Source organism: Odontesthes bonariensis, chromosome 10 (genome assembly GCF_027942865.1).
Source record: "Odontesthes bonariensis isolate fOdoBon6 chromosome 10, fOdoBon6.hap1, whole genome shotgun sequence".
Classification (NCBI taxonomy): domain Eukaryota; kingdom Metazoa; phylum Chordata; class Actinopteri; order Atheriniformes; family Atherinopsidae; genus Odontesthes; species Odontesthes bonariensis.
Genome location: NC_134515.1, coordinates 22,547,012 through 22,569,600, shown reverse-complemented (window position 1 = coordinate 22,569,600; position 22,589 = coordinate 22,547,012). Strand labels below are relative to the sequence as shown.

At 37.8% G+C, this 22,589-nt stretch overlaps 1 protein-coding gene across 1 annotated transcript in view; it reads left to right on the top strand.

The window, feature by feature from the left end:
• opn7b (opsin 7, group member b) overlaps positions 1 to 22,589 on the top strand; it is a 90,183-nt gene that overhangs the window by 57,689 nt on the left and 9,905 nt on the right. The window contains exons 2-4 of the mRNA XM_075475699.1: positions 10,735 to 10,822; positions 10,919 to 11,081; positions 15,353 to 15,480. Coding sequence (XP_075331814.1) covers positions 10,735 to 10,822; positions 10,919 to 11,081; positions 15,353 to 15,480 — 379 coding nt within the window. The remainder of the gene's footprint in view (positions 1 to 10,734; positions 10,823 to 10,918; positions 11,082 to 15,352; positions 15,481 to 22,589) is intronic.

Genomic DNA, 22,589 nt, shown 5'->3' with positions numbered 1-22,589 from the left:
TCACTGAAGAATTTACTCCTGCCCTACTTCTCCTCCTTGGCTTTGATTGAATGAATATTGAATGGCTTCTCAATTTTGACCCCTTAACACAACCTCTCGTATATGTTATAATCCCCACTTACATTTCAGCAAATCTTTTTTTTGGGGGGGAAAAATGGGCTCAGAAGGGCATTGAAGGACTCGGTGACCTTTACATAGGGCAGGACCTCAAATCCTTTCACTGTTCTCAGGCCAAATTGAAGCACACAAAAAGCAATGCTGGTAGTGTATGCAAATTCTTAGTTTACTTAAATCATTCTTTAAAGCCTCTTAAATCCCCCAAAGGTGAAGAATCCTTTATTTTCGATTTAATTATTTTTTCACCTTGTCCTTTTAAAGATGGGATTGAATGGATCAACATCCTATGTTATTGAGAAAGCATGCTATACGATTCAGCACCAGGTTAAATTCAATTAAAGTGACCGATTGTTCTGAAAATCTAGAGCATACTGCTATATTATTTGATATGCCTTGTTCAACAATGGAAGTCAGCTCACACACCTTCAGTTACACAGTAGCATCTCCTCGCCAGGGTGGCAGAATGAACTGGTATCCTCTTTTTTGCTTGCCATGATAGAACAATATTATTTGAAATGGGAAAAGGTTCTTCACCACATTAGTGACACAAAAAGACAAATGTCTGGCTCAGCTGCCTTCCATCTGCACAGATCAGGGTTTCCCATTTCCAATCTTGTGCAATATGCAGCTGCTTAGCATAATTAAACTCCAACCATCATGATCGGATTACATATATCATGTTTTTTTTGTTTGCATTCAAATCTTATTTATTCAGGTCACATTTAGGATTTGTCACTTACAAATTAGAAAGAGCCTTAGAGGATACTGGACTAAGTATTGCATTTCCGAACTCCGTATGCATAGTACACTGTAAAACCAAACTATTGAGATCAGACTGATAGAGGTGTCAATTTGCACTACATCTTTTGGGATAGGTTTTAAAGTTCTCAGTTAAAAGACACCAAATATTTCTCATGGTACGATGCATAATTTATTTGATTTCTTTTTTTCTTTAAATTAAAAGACAATTGGAACACATTCCATCTCATACCCAACAGCTACACTGTTCCTGGAAATTACTTTCATTAAACAACTGATTTATTATGGTAGACATTACAGCAAGATTTAACAGAGATCATGGAGATAGCCTAAGCTACAATTCAGAGGTCCTCTGGTAATGAAATGGAGCAAATGTCACTGAGCATATCTTTCAGCACAAAAACACGGAATAATCAACCCCAGCTACCCAATACACTCATTGTCTCATAGCTTTGGGAATTTAATGTAGCAACAAAATAGAGCAATGCAGTTAGCACACTTGGAACCTCGTTGATGTGCACACTCATGATGCTTCATTGCAACCACTGTTTTCTGTCAGTATTTATATAAATAATTGGTTAGATATTACTCATTACTGGAAGTTAAACTTTCTTTTAATTTATTATCAATCAATGTTTTGGATTATTTATGTATTATTTTGAAGCTGTTAAAAATGTATAGTTAGTGTATAACATTTATCATATTGGTATTTCACTATAAATAATAGAAGACCTCATGCATATGCAAGTTGTAGATGACCTGTTTGAGTGCGTGCTGGAGATGATGCAGAGAGAGCAAAGATATATGCGAAGGCTGTTTCACAGCTTGGCAATTTATAACTGTTTAAGGTGATTTTTGACCTCCGCTTCTTTTCAAGTTTTTATGAAAACTATTGTACGCATTCATTCATTATTCATCTGCCAACTTTACAGCTATTTCAATATGCCAACTGTACATTATAGATGGTGCCTCTGTAGAATAACACTAACGCATGAAAGGAGAGAAGGTTTTGAATTGAATGAATGTGAACATGTGAGATGTGACTTGACTCCCTAACTCAAGATCAGTTTTGTAATTAGCTGTCGAGCATGTTCTTTGACATAATGTTTCCGACAAGATTATTTTTACTGTTAAAGATTATAAAAGCTATGTCAGCTTCATTTTCTTTTCTTAACTAAGGCACTTTATTAAAGTTTCAGCAACTAAAAGCACTTGGTTGAAGTCAGAGAAAAAAGTCATCACTGATTCAAATTGCAAGATGGGATGAGTTCTTCGATGTTCAACCAAAGACCAGCACTCCTATAATGTGGGATTAAGTCTATTCTGTACGGGAAATTACCTCTTTTTAGGACCCCTAGACATCATACTGGGACGCATTGGCCACACATGATATTTCATGTGCAGGGTTACATTTTGTGACAGGGTTTATTTCGGGCCAAACCATTCCTTTTTTTCTGGTAACCCTGACCAAGTAGCCAAACAGTGAACGAGATTCAGAACAGAAAATTAAGGGACTCTAACTGTGTGTTTAACCATGTAAGTGAAAAAAAACAACCGTTTCAACAGTTTTTATAGCTGAGTCATACCTGAGTCTCCGTGACTTTTTCCACCACCAGACTGTGTTGTTTGATAATTGTCGATGGCATATCTTGAATCATATCTTGACATATCTTCGTCAAGTTCATATCTTAACCTTCAAACAAATGCACACTCACATTATTTTTCATGCATATGCAGCAGGAAAAAAAAATTCCAGGTTGCTTTGGTTAATCAGCAAGTTTGGTATGGTATTAACAGCCTTATCTTTCAGGCAATATCATTAATTGTCCACAATGCTGTCAGTGTACACATCTAATTTGTTTAAACTGGGTCTCTCTCCCTGCTTGATCTCAACAATAAGTGAAACGCATTTGTAATGTGAAATAACATCTCACAATCAGGGCGAGATTCAGGACAGGTTAATGCTGTCAGGAACAGCTGGTGTGAGAACAAGATACAGATCGCAACTCATTATCAACCACAACTATTTTTATCAGTCAATAAACAGCTGGCATAACCCTAAACTCTGACACTTTCCAGCTGAGGACTTGTTAATTAAAATGTGGGTGTAAAATCTGACTCATGGGGTTCTGAAATATATGGTAATCCATTTTCCAAATATATTCAGTGGAAAATTCCCTCACTAATCTGTATCTGGCTCTATAAATCATTTTGCATTAGACATACAGTTACATATATGTGATTTTTGTGTGCTGAGTAGATGTTTTCAGTACTACTGAATTGCCCCTATGTCCTGTAACCCTATGGGTGAAATCCATCATTCTGCTTTCAATCCTATGCTTCTGACAGTTTCAGTTATGAGATTTCTCTCATCCTTCACTTGTCTCCACCTCCCTCACTCTCCTTGACAATTTTGCACCCACTATTTCTTTTTGTTCTGAACGTGCATTTCTGAGCATGTCTGCGTGTGTACTGACTGGAAGTTCCATTTGTATGAGAGTAAGGCTTAAGTTGTCACAGATGTCCTCTACAACGATTAGCCCAAAGTTCACTTTTCCAGCGTCAGGCTGACAGTCACTTTACAACTTTCAATCACTTTCCATGGCAGTTTACCCCTCTCAAACTAATCATGGTGAGGATGGATTCCTGTCTTACCCTGACTCACTCTTTGGTCTATCGCTCAATGAAAGTGTCTTTCTTGATTTCATCCTCTCAGACTGTTTCTCCAGCCTCTTTTACTACTGACACTGCAGAGGAAGGAGAGCTTCATCTAAAGGTCTCCTTTTAGTTTGCTTTCTATATGTATTATATTTGTAATATAACTTCTAACTTCTAACTCTCCCAAATGAAAAATTTTAACCAGTTAAAGAGGTTGATCTAAATATTTTAGGAGTTTCCACTTCAATCATATTGTTGAAAAAAGGTATGAAACCTTTTGTGACTCCAGAATATGCTCTGTGGAGTCTGATGAATTGGCTCACATTGTCATGTGCTTTGTCTTCAGTTGGGAATGAAAAGTAAAAGTTTAAAAAAATAAATACATCTGGAGGTCTTTATGTTAAGTAAATCATTGTTCTACAGCTTGCTTGCTATGTCCCTCATCTATTTTATCTGTAGCTTGCATAATACGCCAAGATTTCTGACTACAATGTTGGCAGATATCCCGGCACGTGACAAATTAAAGGAAAAACCTGAAACCTTGACCCCTACAATCACGAGACCGAAAGTTTCTGTAATTTTTTTTCTTAACTCTTAATTCTTTTTTTTTAACGGTTTGGGGTGACTTGTTCCTTTAGTGGGAAAATTTGTGTACTGGATTGTATGGATGAGTATGAAAATAATGTTAATTTTATTCTCTGAGGTTTGTCGATGTTCTGTCTGAGTTACGCACATTCTCCGCCTCTGTAGTCAAAACACTTAATGAGTGGAATATGTTTTGAAAGAACGGTGTTCCAAACCTCCAGGAGGGTCCAAATGACTTGTAGAATCAAGGCCAAGGTGCACTGAAACTGTTCGGTCAGCACAAGTCGGCTCAAGAATTCACTAAAACACTCAAAGTTCCTGTGTGTAGTAATACAAGTCATCAATATCTACATACTGCACAGCTTCTCTTTCATGAAGTTTGCCATTTTGCTCTGCAGAGTTGATATAATAGCCCTAAAGGAGTAAACTAAATACTGGCCCACATGTGGACACTTTGTGTTTTTAGCAGCCATGAGTTTGTCCGAGACACTTGGAAAGGAAAGGTGAGGCAGGGGGTATTTAGGCAAGGCAAGGCAATTTTATTTATAGAGCACAATTCGTACATAAAGTAATTCAAAGTGCTTTACAGCTATTTACAGTTATTTAGCTGGTTTAATTCTGCAAATCTGAAACTGGACATCCCAAAATCTTTAAAAAAAATTTCTTGCTAAACAGTCGGCTGTATTTTAGTCAGTCATAACTGTTATTTCCAGGTATCACAGGCTAGTTTCCTGTTCACACACGTGATAAACGTCAGGAGATTCTCTGCTGACGATGCATTAAAACAGTAAATATGGCATCTGAGCTGAGCACAGGACCCCAAAAGGTACGCTGTGGAAATCCCGGTGTTGCATTTACAGCACATCAACAATAATGGTGGCTCTCTATCCGTAATATATTTTGATGAATGTTGACGAGAGACTGCAAGGCAGCCTACAGGTCAGCAGTAAGGCATACGGAGGGCAGCAACTCTTTTCAGCGCACATTCACCCTCCGTAAATGCCCTGGTGCATTATCTACTGTTTTCACACATGGCTTCCAGTCGTTTTCCACAGTAAATTACTTGTATTTGGCTGGGTTGTCTCCACAAGAAGTCGGGGGGGGGGGGGGGGGGGGGGGGGAGGGGATGTTGGAACCATTCGTTCTCACACGCGGCCCTTTCGGAAAACATACTTTTGAAATTTCAGCACAACATGCACTTGGGAAAAAGGCTGAAGACATGAGAGGCCGTTATCTTTCTGACTGCTGGATATAAAGTGGCTGTCCAAACAGGACTTATATGTTTATCTTTCTCAAACTGAAGACCCTCACAACATGAATGAACAGTTTAAATAAATAATCCAACAGTTGGTGCAAAAGTCTTACATTTTAGCAGCTGTTTTTGAAAGTCCTCACATTCCTTTTACCAAAGGTTTGAGTCACTTGATACTTTCAACAATGAGATGGATAACGCGAATTTTAAAGGTTGGAACTATAATAGATTATATTTAGTCTGAGTCACATTTACATAGTTTATAAAAAAATCATGTTTCATAGAACATAAACCATCCCCACCTAAACCAGTCTGAGTTGGGTAAATTATTTCCCACTTGTTCCCCATAAGTCCCTGTTATTCAATATTTATTTAATCTGATCATCGCTTTTGCAGCCTTATTGCCAAAAGAATTATTTTGAATGAACAGTGATCAAAAGAAACATTCACAAATAGCAAGCAGAATCAAAGCAGTACATTCAACGAAGAGCAAAAAACGTTAAAAGACTCAAAAAACATCAAATAGGCTTTGAACTCATAGGGGAACGTCTAACTTTGAGAGCAGTCTGTGATTCATTCTATTGTAAGGTTCACGAAAGTGCCTGAAAGCAGCCAACATTTGTGAGATCATCCACTGTAAGATGTCCATGAGAGATGGAAGGTGGTTGGAAAGCTTCAGCAGTAACGTTTAAATGAATAACAAGAGATTATTTTCCCCTGGACAATAGGAAAGTCTATTCAACTGTTTGATATACAGCGAGTGAGAAGTAGGAAAAATTGTGATAAAGCTCAATGAGCTATGATGTAAGAGGTTTTACTGCTGTAGTGATGCTGAAGCAGCATGACAAGAAGAATTTCTCCGAAGCCAAGGACAGACATGAAGGTTGACTGCATAATGGCTTAATGTTTGTTGGAGGACTAGTATCGTTTAATTCTATACTCAAAGCCTAATTTGATACACTGTTGAGACAAATATTCAAGTCTTAATGGCACTTTAGTCAGAGTCAGAGGTAAAGCCGAGGAATATCCCATTCTTTATCTTTTCTTCATGTAAAGCTAAATGTAAACTGGATACTATCAAAGGCAGACTGAACAGAAGTCAGTGTCTCAGTAGGAACCCTATTCATAAAAAATTAGCATAAAAAAATACTACATTTAAACACTGAGTAGGAACACAATAACAGACCGAGCACATACTGTGTTGAGTCTCATTTCTGGTGGTTAACATCAGCAACGAGAGAGTGAATAGTCAGAGTACAGTCTTTTTGACAGGAGGGGTTCTGAGAGTTAACTGCGGCTTCATCAAGATCTTTAGACTGTATTTGATAAAAGAGGATTTTTCAAATTACTGGATTAAAAGCTTTTCTGAGTGCAATGAAAAGGGCTACTTTCTATCCTGACAATGCCATCACTGTGTAAAAATGCAGTGGCCATTAAACTGTGGTACGTGAAGCACATAGCTTTGAATCTTCTGAGAATAATGATTTTCATGAAGAAAAGGAGCATTTTTGAATAGGTAATATTGAGGCTCATTTCTACAGAGATGGAGTCATGACTTTTCTAAACATGAGCTAAATGTTGGTAGATGAATTGGAAACTTACACAATATGGGTCTAGAATTTTAGTGAGAATATCTGAGCCATCTGGCTCTGTAAACTACAACTGGCCTTTCGTTAGGATTTTGTTGCATGACTTCAGATCTAATCTGAAAATGATCTCAGCAGAATCCATTGCGCTGTGATCAACATTGCTGGTCCTGTGCAGAGTTGGACTGATCTTTGATCTGTATGAAATAGCAATGACATGTAAAAGAGGGATCTAGCAAGGAAATTTACAGTATTTCCACATACCAGTTTCAAAGGCACAGTCGACCCCCTGCTGATGGTCTGAGAAAAAGGTTATTTTAATTTGTTGTAAATATTTCCAGAAGACTTGCTGATAGTCCAATCTCTAGATACTGAATAATGAATATGCATGTATTAAGGTATATAAAAAAACGGATTGAAATTCAGCTTGCCTCCCATTCCTCTCTTTTAATCTTGGGGAATTTGAATTTAAAGTTCTGCAACAGACAAAAAAAAGGAATGTGTATATTTAAATTTCCTTTTGAATTAGCTTACCCGGAGGAGCTATACACACTTAAAAAGGTATAATTCTGTGTGGAGGTTGGAGAAAAAGAAGCAGGAGACTTCAGCGTCCAAGGGGTGAAAGTGAGATTACAGATTAACCAATTCGATCAAGTTGCAACCTGATAATTGGGTTACATACTGACACCAAAAGGATGATGTCAGTATTATTTTACTTTACTATAAAGTTTAGTAATGCTAATCAGCTATTTCAAGAGACGGTTGTGTAATGTCCCATAGGTGAGAAAATGGTTATCCAATTTATATATGATGATGGATGAAGAAATAAGGACTTGTTTGTTTGGACTGGTTAATTTAAAATGCATATTGGTGTTGCTGTCTCACCTGTATGTGGGTCGGTGTTAATTGCAAAAACTGCAGCTCTTCTATGGCTAATTGTGCTTTCCTAATGATTAAAATTCCCTGAATTCAAGCAGCAGAAGACAAGTAACAAAGTGCAAAGACTGCTGGCAGGTTTTTGTATGAACTAAAGATGGCAGAGTTGTCATACGTGTCAATGTCTATGTACTGTTCATATATATATATTTCCCAAGCAAAGGTTGTCATTAGATTGATCCTTTTGTTATCATTGCATAAAATAAATATACGAAATTCAGTTAGAAGCTGTTGGAAAAGCCTAATAAATGAATAAAAATTAGATAAGGTAACACTGACGTAAAGAGATAAAGTGAGACAATAAGACAAAGATGATTAAGTGCATGAAAAGTCCTGCTAAGAAGTTTAAAGTCCAATTAATTCAAAAGTCCAATCATTTGATTTCAAGTGAATTAATCCTGTAGGAGTTCAGCTGCATATTCACTCCTCTAAGTAAAAAGCTGCTCTTCAGATGACTGGTCCAGATCTTGATGAAACTGAGCTTGAGAAAAAAAAGAAGAAAACATTATTACTTTACCGTCTGAAAATTTTATGAACAGATTTAATTAAATATTATCAACATTATATTTCATCTCTAGATAGTGGGGAGGGCAACTCCCCCAACTTAACTCCATCACAGTTGGATTGGCTGCGTGACTTTGACACAGTTTGATGAGATGGTTTGATGGTTTGATAAAGAATTGTGTGATGAGACGCAATGAGAAAACTGGAGAGGAAATCATAAAATCTCAATCTTGCTAGCCTTTAAAGGTAGCTTCACAAGATTTAAAAAGGTCATTTTGCATTTTGTCTAATGCAGATAATAAACCAGGGACTTAGAGGAGCCTTTTTTCATCAATAGAAGATTATCAAAAACAGGAGCATCTGTTGTGAAAGCGACGCAGATAAATTGGTTCATACATTCATCATAAACAGGCTAAACTGTTGCAATTCCATCTTAGCTGGGTGTCCAAAATTCCCTAGAAATGAATTATTTTATCCAAAAGCTTGGCACCAAGTTACCACTCTGAAAAATCAAATGTCTCCCATTTTAACATCTCTATATGGCCTCCTTCCTCTAAAGCGCCGCCCTTCAGACTTCTATCCTGTGGAATCGGCTTCCGGTTTTGGTACAGGACACTCTACTTTTAAGACTAAGCTTAAAATATGCCTTTTTGAAAGACCTTATATTTAATACGCTGATTCCTGTACGCTGAGCACTACTTGCTTAAATATGCTCCTTTTGATTTATGTTTACTTTAAACTTTGTTTTTATTTCTATTATTTTTGTACATATCAAATTTTTACCGCTAGTGTCCATTTGTTTTCATAAGGGATGCTAATCTTTTAATCTTTTACATTTTGTTTTATTGAACTTTTTTCCCTGTTTCCCATATTTCCCTTTAAGTCTCACTTTAGTTGTGTAAAGCACTTTGGGTTACACTTGTATTCGAAAAAGTGCAACACACATACATTTGAGTGGATTTTATTCACATTATACTGCCACATAATCTCACCTTCTTCATAATGTTGACAGTCTTATTTCTACATTATTCACACGTTCCCACCTTATGAAATTTTATGTAGAAGTGCATTCTTTATCTACACTTATCTACGTGCTCATCTGCTGGTGTGACATATTGCGATTCCTTCGGGGCTTCTCAAGCACCATCATATCCCATCTGTTCTCCACACACTCACCAGACCCTCAAGCCCCCTAACATCAGTGGGAATAGAAAAGTGAAAAGGAAGTACATATTGTACAAAACTTGTGCAAGATAGTTTTTAGTACTTAGCATGAATGAATAAACAAAAGCAAATGCTATGGTTATGTATATTCTCACATTCAAGTTTACAATAAAACATATTCAGAGGTCTCAACCCATGTCATAACACACAGAATAATTCATGAGAAAATAAATTAACTGCATAATACAATGGTACATGCTGAGTGATACCATGTGAATAAAAATTGGTGAATAATGTGGGGAAAAAGCATTTAGTTGTGGATTACTTTCAGATTTCTACTGTAATGTGTCATACGTATTTAAAATCCCCCAAAACAGGAGCTACACACATCACATTACCACTTATCTATAAACTTTTATGTATCTACTTTCAAGCTATGTCTTGCCACATAAAGGTCATGTAACATTCTAATATAAGGTCTGCATGAAATAACATAAAAGAATTTCCTCTTTGAAGATTGGCTACATTGTGTGGTAATTTGGAATTATCCAGAAGCGGCTCCTTTCTTAACCCCAGGTGATTTAACTTGACTCTTTTCCTTTAATATGTAAATACAGGTAAAGTCACTGAGTAAATAGAAAGTCTATGAATATATTTTCATGTTATCTCCACCCATGAATTCTGTCAGCAAGATTGCCTCAGCAATTTGCCTTGGCCACAGTGAATACTGTACCGGCAGCAGGTGCATGCTGTGTATGCAAATCACACTCTGGTTTCTGAGATGAGGCTGATTTCGGAGCGAAAGATGGCATTGAATTTCTGCACCCTCTTCTTTTCTCTTTGATGAGACAAGAAGGTTCCAAGTTATTAAAACAGAGGGAGGTGGACACGTGTGTCTGCATTTTGCCATGTTACCTCTACAGAAAAAATGGTGAAAGAGCAGAGTGTTAAAATTCAAACCTTCGTTGGATTAGGTTTTTCTTTAACTTTAAAAGAACCACCTCAAAAAAAACATTATTTTCCTCTAAATATATTGGGGTATAATTAAAAAAAAGCCCCCCCTCAAACAAGATAGTTGTTTGAGGTATGTTTTAATTCCCTCAATTCACAAAAAACAGTTAAAAATGTCTCTTCCATATTTTCTTTTCTCTTGTTTCTACATCTTTGCTCCAGATGGGAAATGCCACCGAAACATTTTTGTTGGTGTCCAGAATATCAAAAGACAGTGACTTTGTCATGGGCACACTCTACACCATTTTTGGTAAGTGAATTTTTTAATTTTTTTTGCAAATCTTAAGTGAATGAATGTGAACTCAATTCCAAGAGCTTCTATGTATGTTACCTCTCCGTCTCATAGGTGTGCTGTCAATACTGGGAAATGGGATCCTGCTATTTGTCGCCTACAGAAAGAAGTCCTCCTTGAAGCCAGCAGAGTACTTTGTTGTCAACCTGGCCATCAGTGACCTGTGTATGACAATGACTCTGTTCCCACTGGCAATTCCTTCAGCCTATGCTCACATGTGAGTCACCCTTCTGTTTCTTTTCATGGTTTTTCCTTCTTTCCATCCATTCATCTGTTCTGTCATCTCAACATGCAGTAAAACCCGCTCAGGAGGAAAAAATTAAATAAGGCGGTGAGACTAGCAACAGAAGCTTTTCATGATCCTGTCAAGGTTCGAGAATTGTTGACGTTCTTATTAATCATTTCAGATAAATGCAGCTGTCTGGCCCTGCACGGCTCATTGTTATAACTATGCAGGCTGTGTTTGTACAGCTCATAGTAAATCTGAAGCTTTGTTTTCCTCCACTTACGTCCAGCTTTCCTGCATTCTCTTTTCAGATTTTTGACCGCTGTGGTGTTTCTCCATGGGGTTTTCTGTTTGATCAAGGTGCTCTTAATTCTTATTGGTGCAACAGCTTCCATTACATTCTAAGTGGATTTTGAAGTGGAAATGATCCAGCATTCCTTCAACCGACTTTGCACTCATAGTTGAGGACATAGATGGCCTCCCTAAACTGAGCACCTGTTTTCTCATTTCGGCATTTAAAATGGGGGGGGGGGGGGGGGGGCTGTTTCATTAAGAACAGTAGCACTTGTGCTCTCTGTTAACCATGTTTCTGTCAGAAAAAGGAAATCTAAATTGTGTGAAATTATGAAGTCATTAACTAACAGTGACTTATTGGACAAAGATCTAATATTAAGCAAAGTTAGTTTTGTGGAGTTTACACTGGTCTCTGTTGTATTCTGAGTTGTAAATGGAACCGTTAACAGATTAGACCAATTCACCAAGCAGGTTGACTGTTTTCGATTCCTTCTTTTACTAATTAATACAGGAATCCTATTGGGTCCCAGCTTGTTCTCAGAACAGCTGTCAGTAGTATGACTACTATAGCAGGGATCCTGAACGCATCATAGCATGTTATCTTTGTTTTGACCCACAAAGAAAGGCAAGTGATTGCAGCAAAGAGACGTGTTAGCCTCATGAAAAGCGCATCGGCATAATGAAAAGGCAATGACATTCCCACATACGTTACCAATACAAACGTGAGGGTTTCTTTTTTTAGGCAGAGAGAGAATATATTTTTGTTGTTGTTAAAACTAAGTTCTAAGAATATATATTTGAAAAGGATCTAGCTATTCTCCTGTTGAATGAAATAAAACATTAGGTTGTTTCTTTGGATTTTTCTTTGTAGGTAAATTACACAAAAATGTATCAAAATGAAACACGTTGATTAAAGTGTCTATACTCTCACGTGCCTTTCATTTCCAATTTTTTGTACCCAAAGCAAAGTCCTTGAAGAAGAAGAACAGTAAAGGCCTTTTTGCTCTCCTACTTTAAACACTTGACCCCCACTCTTTAAGTTACAGATCACTACACTCTCATTTCCATCATTCCCTTTCAATCTGAAATATTACAACCACTTTTTATATCCTCCTGAGACCCAGAGAAAAAAAAGTTTTTGGATTTCTTTTTTTTTTTTACACCACATAAGTCTTTGGGGTGAAAAAAAACATTACTAGGATAAAAAAAATGTCAAAACATGTTTTTATTTTTTTTTACAGTATGTCCTTTGGAGAGGACATCGGGACTCCGCTATTGCAAATATGAACATATAAACACATTTAGAGTTGTACATTTACCTCTGAACTCTGACCACCTTTAAGGTTGTACATTTACAACTGAACTCTTTTGAACCTTAGTTATTGGTGCAAGGAATATTCCTGAGAGAGAGGTGATACTCAGCCAAAGTAACGTAGTAAAGTAACGTAACAAAGTAATGTAACAAAGGTACGTTACTTTGGCACAAAGGTAAGTAAAATGGCCACTTCCTTTGAGCCAGTCGTTCCCATCACCTTATTTAACAAATCAAGAGCTAGCTGATTAGTGTAGTAGTTGAATCAGGTGTGTTAGTTCTGGGTTGGTTTTGGATTGTGGTACTCCATGAAGCAGTTCTTCCTCTTTGAGATGCAGATATTTTACACTATTTTATTGTGTAAAACAGGTGAAAACAAAGTCAGCACATCTTGATGTCCTCTATGGAGGACACACATAAACAAGATATTTCTTAGGTGAAAAAATAATTACACTCCTCTGAAAACTCATCTAAACTATTCCTTAGATATTAATTTACTAGAATCAATCTGAATATTAAACTCACAAAGCTCATAATTACACAATTATACACTTACCTTTCTTCTTTCCCTAAAATGTGCTTGTTGTGATCGCGGCCATTTTGAAGAACCAGGAAGAGAATTCTGTCGAGACTCCACCCAAACACATGTCATATCTTTGAAAAGCCCAGGATGTCCTCTGTAAGGGCCAACAGGAATTAATATGGTGGCATGTATGGCTTAAGAGATACAGACCAAAAACCTATGTCCTCTACAGAGGACAAAAATGAATTGCTGGGTCTCAGGAGGAGTTCCTGCGACAGCTTCATATGTAAACATGAATATCCATAGCATTCTATTTGAACCTATATCAGAGTTTACCCATCCAGCTCAGTTGCCAGGTAATCTTCTGGAGAATTCAGTGAGTGAGCAGGCTGCTGGCAACCGTTCGGACGTCACACACTTGTTTTCGACTTGCTCCTCAAAACTGCAGAAATGTCCAAAAAATTTATCAAACAAAACTGACACAAAAAAAAATCATTATTACGTTTATGTCGGGCTTCATCCTCCAGCCTCAATGTGCAGTAGGCAAAAATTGTAATTTACTTACTTTAAGCATAATGCTGTGCACAGCTCAGGAGTATTTCCAATTATTAGAATCCATTACATGTGCACATGTGAAGCTGCAGAGAAATTCAGGACCTGACTCTTCAGGCATTCTCTTGTGTTTAAGTGTGACAGAGGTTTACATAAGATCAAGCTGAAAACATAAGATGGGGAGAATATTTACATTCAAATATGACAACTTTTAATCATAAATGCCTCTTATAAGCCATTACAACCCAAGGCTTTGTAAAAAAAAAAAAAAAAAGCCTTGGGTTGAAAAAAGACTTATTGGTTTTTCTGTCCAATATACCACGATAAAACTCAGGTTAATGTCCTAGAAATTGCAAACCTTTCCCTGATGGTTCTCAACATTTTTTTTTGATAATTACACTTATTCATGTTGCTTAGAAATGTGACATATGGGTCACCCCAGGCTAAAGATCAAAGTCAAACAGGTTAAGGACATTTCAGCTATCATCTCAGCACATTTCAAGCTTTAATTAAACACCAAAACAGAAGAAAGAAGCAGCTAATTTCATTTTCCTCAGTCAGAAGAGCACTTGAGAGCACTTACAGGTGAGTAGTTTGACCTCCAGTCCTGCCTCTCCACGAAGTATATTTACATTTCTTTATGTGAGGCAGTACATGCAGTATTTTTACTTGGCAAATGAATATGGCCTTGGTTCAGAGCTTTAACTTTTAAAACTTTCAGAAATGATTTGCTGAGTTTCTCATCTGAGGCCTCAACAAGTGTGCACCACTTTGTAGATTAGGGCTGCTGCAGCCAAGACAATTCTTAACAATCCATCATTTTTAGAGTTAATAGTTGCCTGAAAAGGCACAAGCACCAAAGCAGTTTAAAAATACCATCTTGGCTGGCCGAGATGAACAGCAGCGTCTCAATCACATGCGAACATGCAATGGAAAAAATAGCATTAACTTGAGTCCATTTTGCTGTGGGATCACATCAGCTGCAAATGCATTCAACATGTCGACTTTCCAATTCATGAATCGCCAGTAGACACTATGTAATTATATGATTAGGTGAGCACTCACTGCATCTTCAAATTTATTGGGATTTTAATGGCACCTTGTATTTTAAATGGCTGTAATGCACTAGGGATCAAATCACCTCCCAGAGTACTAAAAGCAGCCTTTGTGGTACTTGGGCTACTGTGTCTGCAGGACCACGTTTAGCTGAGACGACAAGAACCCACACTGACTCACAAAGTGAGAATAACATACACCACGTGTACAAACAGTTGAAATGACACAATACATGCTTCCTCTGTCGCTCATAGCCCTCTTGCTTCATCCTATGACCTTCCCTGCCTTCTTCACTGATCCCCTGAGGAGGCGGGATCCAAGTTGTCATATGCTCCAGTGTTGGGTCAAAGTGCATCACTGCTCACAAACGTCATACATGACTGAGGGGGAAGGCCAGAAAATGTATTACTTGTCTCATCGCTTGGATATGAATTGTGAAATCCACCTCAAGGATTGTGCAGAGAAACCTTCACTTAATATCAGGATGTCAGTCAGTAACAAATGTTCTCTTCTTTCTCCGCTCAGGTGGCTGTTTAATCTGACGACTTGCACTGTCTATGCCTTCTGTGGTGTTTTATTTGGCCTGTGCAGTCTGACGAACCTCACAGTGCTCTCCTGCGTCTGCTGGCTCAAGGTCTGCTGCCCAAACTACGGTAATCCAAACTGTTTTTTTTAAAGTATAAAATAAAACTGAATAAAAACTGCCATCATCAAAAATATTTTTGTATTACTACAACATGACTACATTGCACGTATTAAAAATGGTGGTTGTGGGGGACCAGCTGAAACAATTACTCATACCAGGCTTTTGCCCACACTCCACTCCATGCCATACATACAAATCATCAGACTGCTAATTTCAACTGCTAATCCTCTCTGTTCATGCACTAGTTAAATACATCCTCCACACATGAGTAAACGTGAACACTTTGTTGCAGTTGAACATCGTACTGGAGCACCACAGTTGTTTATCAGTTAGGAAAGTGCAGAAGAAAGAATTTCATTTCAAAACAATGTTTCATGTCAATGAGACGTAAAAAAAAACAACTATCAGCAAAGGTGTAAATCTTATATAACATCTATAGCTATTAAAGTTTTAGTCCTCATGATCTTTTTGTGCATGAAATCGCTGCAGTGAACAGTCTTTCTGCTGCATCAGAGTGCATTTGAAACATTGCGGTGGTGGCTGCACACACTCTGCTTTCTCCAGTTACTTCCCCTGCCACATGAAGGTTTAATTAACAGTCTGCATTAATCTGCGTCACTGTTATTACACTATGTCCAGGTATTAGTCCTAATCATGATGCATATAACAAATCAGACTGCAGCAAGTGAGAGAGCTCTGGGGATCGAGAGGAGCTATTTCAGCTACATCTGTACTTTCAAAATGATTGATTTTTTTATTATTGTGTATCTTTGTTAAAAAAAAAAAAAAAAAATTTATATGGTGGTATGTTGAAACATAATGGAAAATAACTGTAGTCGTGTATGGGCATACACTGTGAACTGGAGGAAGAGAAAGAAGAAAGGAAAAAATAAATAAATAAAAAAAATAAATGATATATATATTTTGATGATGATGATGAAATTGTATATGTTGTAGCCTACAACTCTACCAATAAACAAAGTAACAAAAAAAAAAAAGAAATGATTGATTATTGACTTTTTGATAACAACCACATAAAACAGTTTATTTTGCCAGCTGGAGAAGAACAAATATCAAAATAAAACTGCATAGACTAAAGACTTAAATTTCAGTAGATGTTAAAAGTTACTTTAACCAAACAAGAGCTGTAACTGTCATATATTGTGTTTTACTGTTTTTTTTGTTATACATTCTCTTTTTGTTGAGGTAAGCACCACTGCTTGCAGTTATAGTGTTTATGATCCACCAATGAAGCATAATTATACTGCCTATGAATGCTGTTTAAGGAGACTTAAAGTACATTAAGTTAATTTCTTTTAGAAATAGAGAAGTGCTTAGTTTAGATGGCAGCATTTGATAAAACTGATGGCAACAACTTCTTTCTGGGTTCAAAATGGTCAGATGCCCACATCTCTTATGTAAACCTCTCAAACAGTTAAGCCTCTTTCCAGAAAGCACTCACAGATGATCATCTGGCTCAACCCTAACTGTTTCTGAGTGAAGTCCACTTCAGGGAACCCCACAATAAAATCTCTTTTTCAGATGATAGCACTGGTTCTTAGAAGTTACAGTGAGTTCCCGTTGGCATTATATTATATAATTATATAATTTGTAGTTTTTGTGTAGTATCAAATGTAATGTAAAATTTGGATCAATATTGTCAAAAGGGTGGAATCTATTTTTGAAGTTTGATCATTCGTACAGAAAGGTCAAATCAAACTCTGGCTATAGAGAGGGGATTTTTCATGACCAGCGTAGTTTCCTCTACGTGCTTGAAAGGGGAGGCTATTCCGCATGTTGAGTTCTTGGCAACTAGATGGCACTAAGCTAAAAGGTTATCATTATAAAATGGAAATTGGGCAAGTACTGTAAACACAATATACTGTACAGTAAGGACTCAGTATCATGGTGAAGTGTGAAATTGACCCACTGAACCACCCCAGTTGCTATTAAACTTTTAAAGTGCTGCTACTTTTAATTCTCTGTTATCAGGACGAAATACAGCTTTGAAATAATCCTCTTTCATTTTGACTTGATCAAAAAGGATCAAAGCCCTACCAGCCACACTGATTATTGACTTGGCAATAAGATAAAAGATCCAATGTCTCAGAACACTTTTTGTTTGATTGTATGCATTGAAATCGCTTGGGACACTTCAAGAGGACATTGAGAACAACTGCAGCTGTCATTATCAAACATGACTTGTAGAGGCAACTCCATAAACCCCTTACTGACACACTGACAGGTAGGAGTCATAAGGGTTACAATTTCATATTCTGTAGCAGTTTAGCATCTGAGATTTATAGCTGTGAGACCCAGATAGGTCATTTTATAATTTCACACAGCTTTGATTTCATATAGATACTCTTTTCACCCAAAATGAATGAAATACACCAAACTTAACTTTCTATTTCAGTTCCTGCCCTCTCTGCAACAAGGTTGTTGTCAAGATTGTTACTTTGCAGCAGCACTTGGATTTGACTTTCCTTGGGTGTCTATGTCCTTCTGCTGTATTTAACATGAATAAGTTAATGGTTTAACACCATTCTCATAGAGCAGTCATAAAAAATAAAAACACAATGGCATTCTGTTGTGTTGCAATTAAAAGCCAAGCTTGGTTACTGTAGTTGCAATGTCAACGGAAGAAGCATTTACATGAGTAAAGCGGACGGACAGAAAGCATTGTGATACTGTCAAAGCAACACAAGATAATTAACCGATCTTTAATGATGTCAATCATACATGATCAGAATGTTAATGGGCTAGTTAAAAATTCCCAACTACAAAGAGAAACATTCCTGAAAGAATCAAACACAGACAATCAGAATGAGCAACGAGAAATAGGGATAATTGGGATGTGGACAAACAAATTGTAACATCCCCCAAAGGCATTTATAATGGGTGGTCACTGAATTTTACTCTTATATACAGAATCTCCAAAGGACCTGATTCTCTTGCCTCCAGAAACCATAATAACATAATAAGTGTTTTATGGGACCGTCGCATACAGGGTACTTCAAGTGAAATACTGCTATTGCGTGGTCTTTAAATGCAGCATTACATGAGAGACTCAGAGAAAGGCTCAAAATGTCAGATATACTGTGAGTGGAAGACGGAATCTGGTTCTGTTGATGTATTAGCATTTCCCCAAGCTTACAATATAGTATAAGTTGACATTAGTTTCCTAATGACACTAACTCCATTTTTAACAACTCAGTTATCATGAAGTGTCACATAACGGTCATATAGTGTTAGTGCATATGAACACTGGTAGAAAAAAATGTTTTCTGTTCAAGCAGCTCAATGTTGCAGAGCATAATTAATCTTTTAGTCGCACTTTTAGCCATTGAGGCTTTATTTACACAAATGGCTGTGTCTATGAGCCAAATCTCTCAGCAGCACAGGCAGTTGAGATAGAGTCCGTATCTTTTATTCTTAAATGCACCGTGGGGGCTTCCAAGGACAGTTCCACTGGCTACGTGGTTGCATATCGGTTTTTGCAGGAGGTTAATGCAAATTGAATTTTTTCACGACTCATTACTCATTTCTAATTTACTCATTAAAGATTCTTATTCCATTTTTTCATTTTGTCTTTATGATATAATGTAATACACAGCACCACTTAGCCATAATCATCATGAATCATAATTGATTTAGAAATATGGACTCTGTCATACATTTGAATTGGCATCATCTAAAAGAGACCATATGCAATGTGCTCCAAAACCTGCCAGTAATGGCAGAACTGTGACCATTTCCATTTTACTGTCCGTATTGTACAAATGAGTGTAGCGTTTGGCATGGCCTATATGCAGATGTGAATACTCAGAGACTGAATTCTCCCTGGCAAAAATTTGGATTTTAAACAAAAGTAATGAGCTCTCGCTGTTGTCTCACAGGGGAGAGTGAGAGTGTTGTCTCTCAGGTCTAGTCACTGCATTTGGTTACAAACTAAGTCAAAAGGTATCGTCGAGTACTATGAGTCCCACCTTCTTGTTCCAATATCGCTAAAAGTACTTAAGTATCAGAGTTCAGCTGTTACACACATATCCCTGGTTGATGTTTTTGTAATGAAGCAGCCTTTCTCGGGAATGATGTTGAGCTGAGCTGCCAGGACATCTTTATTAAGATCGTCCGAACACACCAAATTGAATTTGAGTGATTTAATTGTGTTATGGAAGGGCTGAATTTTTTTCAGCAGTTGAAATAAACATGAGCTTCCTCCTTTCTGGTCCTTTTAAAGTCTGTTCACCACTTATTTCTTTCATGTCTATCTCCTCATAAAAAATGGTTCTCCATTTATTTATTCAGGCTAAGAACAGCATTTGAGGTTGTTGCTTTAATCTGTGTTGCTCCCCAACCAAGCTGGTTGTTAAGTAGATGGATTCTTTGTTTTTTGCAATGCAATGATTACACATAAGTAAGTGTAATAGTGAGTCCCAACCATGTCTGACAGAGTTTTACTCTATTGTACAGATTCCTCACTCAAGGAATCTTCATCATGCAGCACAAAGTCCTTGGATGTTCTCGTTTATATTCCTCACACTCTCATACTCATCTACTGACACCTCAGGGGCAAACAGAATAAAAGCAGTCTGAACATAACATGTATCTGAACAGGTTTCATTGTCAGTGAACATGTCCATCCATTTTCTATACCTGCTTAATCCAACTGTCGAGTGAAGTGAACATGTATCATTTGAAATTATAAACCCTTATAGATGTGGTAAACATGCACTGACAGAGTTTAAAGTAGAAGGCAGATTTGATCAAATAGAAACTGGATACTTTAGTATGCAGATTAAGACATTAGAAATGCGGGGTTACCAAACTCAGCTCAATATTGTGTTGATCTGAAGAACGGTGCATGGCACTAACATACCAAAGATGAACTAATTCCCGCTTGTATGCATCCAGCTTGACAGTGTTAGAATTAGTGGTGGGCATAGATTAATTTTACTAGATTAATCTCACTGAAATCTTGAAATTAATCTAGATTAACCTAGATTAAAATGGCTCATTCAGGGGTCCGACAATCCGCGGGGTTCGCGGAAACAGACGTGTAAACTTTAGTTCCTATCCAAACAATAGTCGTTTAATCCTGAGACTGTTGCAATTGCCGTGTCGAGTGCTTCAATACAATAGTGTAGTAACCCCACGCATACCTTTCTCACTGCAATTAAGTTTTATTTCGGATTTTATTTCGAATTTAGTTTCTTTTTCACAGCTACCTCTGCTATTCCTGCTCTTCTCAGGTGTACCTAATGTAGTTTTACATCATTTGTAACGTGATGTATATCTTGTATAACAAATTGTAAATAACAACACGTTTATTCGTGTCCCTGCCCTCACTTTCCTCATGTTTTTTTCTCGCGGGGGTGCTGCACTAGCCTGGCGACGCCATCCTACGTACTTCCGCCCAAAGATTTTGGCTCCGCACATAGTCTGGCCAAATCCCCCTACCTCGGTTCGCTCAGTGTTTTGCCAAATTAACAAACAGTTGCGAGTGGTGACGCAGAACTCACGCGCGGAGTCCATTGTAGTCCATATGATTGTAGTTCAACCGCAGCGGAAATAAACATGGCGACGGAAGAACGCTAGAAGCTATCCATGAAGTTGTCTCAACCCTGGAGAGCATTACACAATTAAAACAAGAGCAAGAGGAATGCCTCGTCAATTTTGTTAGTGGCAAGGATGTCGTAGCTCTCCTTCCAACTGGCTTTGGGAAAAGTTTGATTTATCAAATGGTACCGGTATAATGAAAGCGGATGTGGGAAGCGTGATTCGCGAGCTAGAGCCTCGCGAGAGTAAGCAAGAACCTCGGCGCATAACCTACGTCATTTCTAAACATTACTGATTTGTTAAGGGAACTCCAATGAATTTAAGTTGCTGAGTAAGGTCCCACCCTCCATGGAAACGGATTCCTCTTGGGTTTTTCCAGACTGTTTGACGGAGTCAACAGTCGGCTTTCGCCCAGGCTAGTGCTGCACAGCCGCGGGGCCTTTAAGAATTGAACATTCTAAATGTGACGTCACGAGCTTCCAAAGCTACCAAAGCAAATTCTCAAGCGAAGCTTCTCTAGCGAGGTCGCTCTTGGTGTACACGCAGCAGGCAGACCAGCTTATTCACATGCATGGCTCCAGCAGTTTCTCTAGCTTCGCCAACTTCTCAAATTCAGCACTTGTTGGGAGGGCCAGGTGGTGCTGCTGTTGAGATAGCGTTGTGTGCAGTGCGTCTCTGTTGCGCCACACGCGCAGTATCCTCCCTGCGGCCACCATATTAGGAGCGCTGTCTGTTCCTACAGAGCAGATTTTGTCAACTATCCCCCACAGATTAGCGACCTCCATAAACTGCCTAGCACAGGCTTCTGCAAAGTGGCGTTCTTCTGTTTTAATCACACTTAACGGCAGACAAAGTACATCAGCCCACACCCGAGCTAAAATATCAAGGTAAAAGTCATCACAGTTTGCTTAGGCTACCTATTTTGACCCAGTTCCCAACCCAACTTTGAGAATAGAGTAACGGCGATATTTTATATATCGCCCGATAAAACTCTCAAATTATCGCAGCACGTTAACGCCGATAACGGCCCACCACTAGTTAGAATAGAATTAAAAGTGTTTCTCCATACTCAGCAGGTTTTACGACTGCACACTATAATTGAAGGCTGTGTTTTCAAAGAGCTTTTCCTGTCTGTTTTCCAAGGAAACACAGTCTATAATGAAGAATGTAAATCTCAAGAGTCAACAAGCCTTACAAATAAAAGTGTTTGAAATGGAAATGAGCATAAATTATTACACTTTTAGGAGAGTTGCCTGCAAGACTTCCTTTGCCTCTAAACCATACACATGGGATTTAGAAATGCACCTACCCTATTATTTAGGATGATTTAAAAATGTAAAGCACAACGAGAAATGTTCGTTTTGAGAGGGTATTAAAATGGAAAAATAAATTACAAAAAATCAAAACAAATGAAAAAAAAAACTAAAAAATAGACAAAGCTTAGAACACTCAGAAATTAAAGGTCACATATCCTCATTGTTCCTCCAGATCCACGTCCGTTGTACCTTTCCTTTTTTTGCTCTGGGGGTAAAGGCGAACATCGTTTTCACAGGC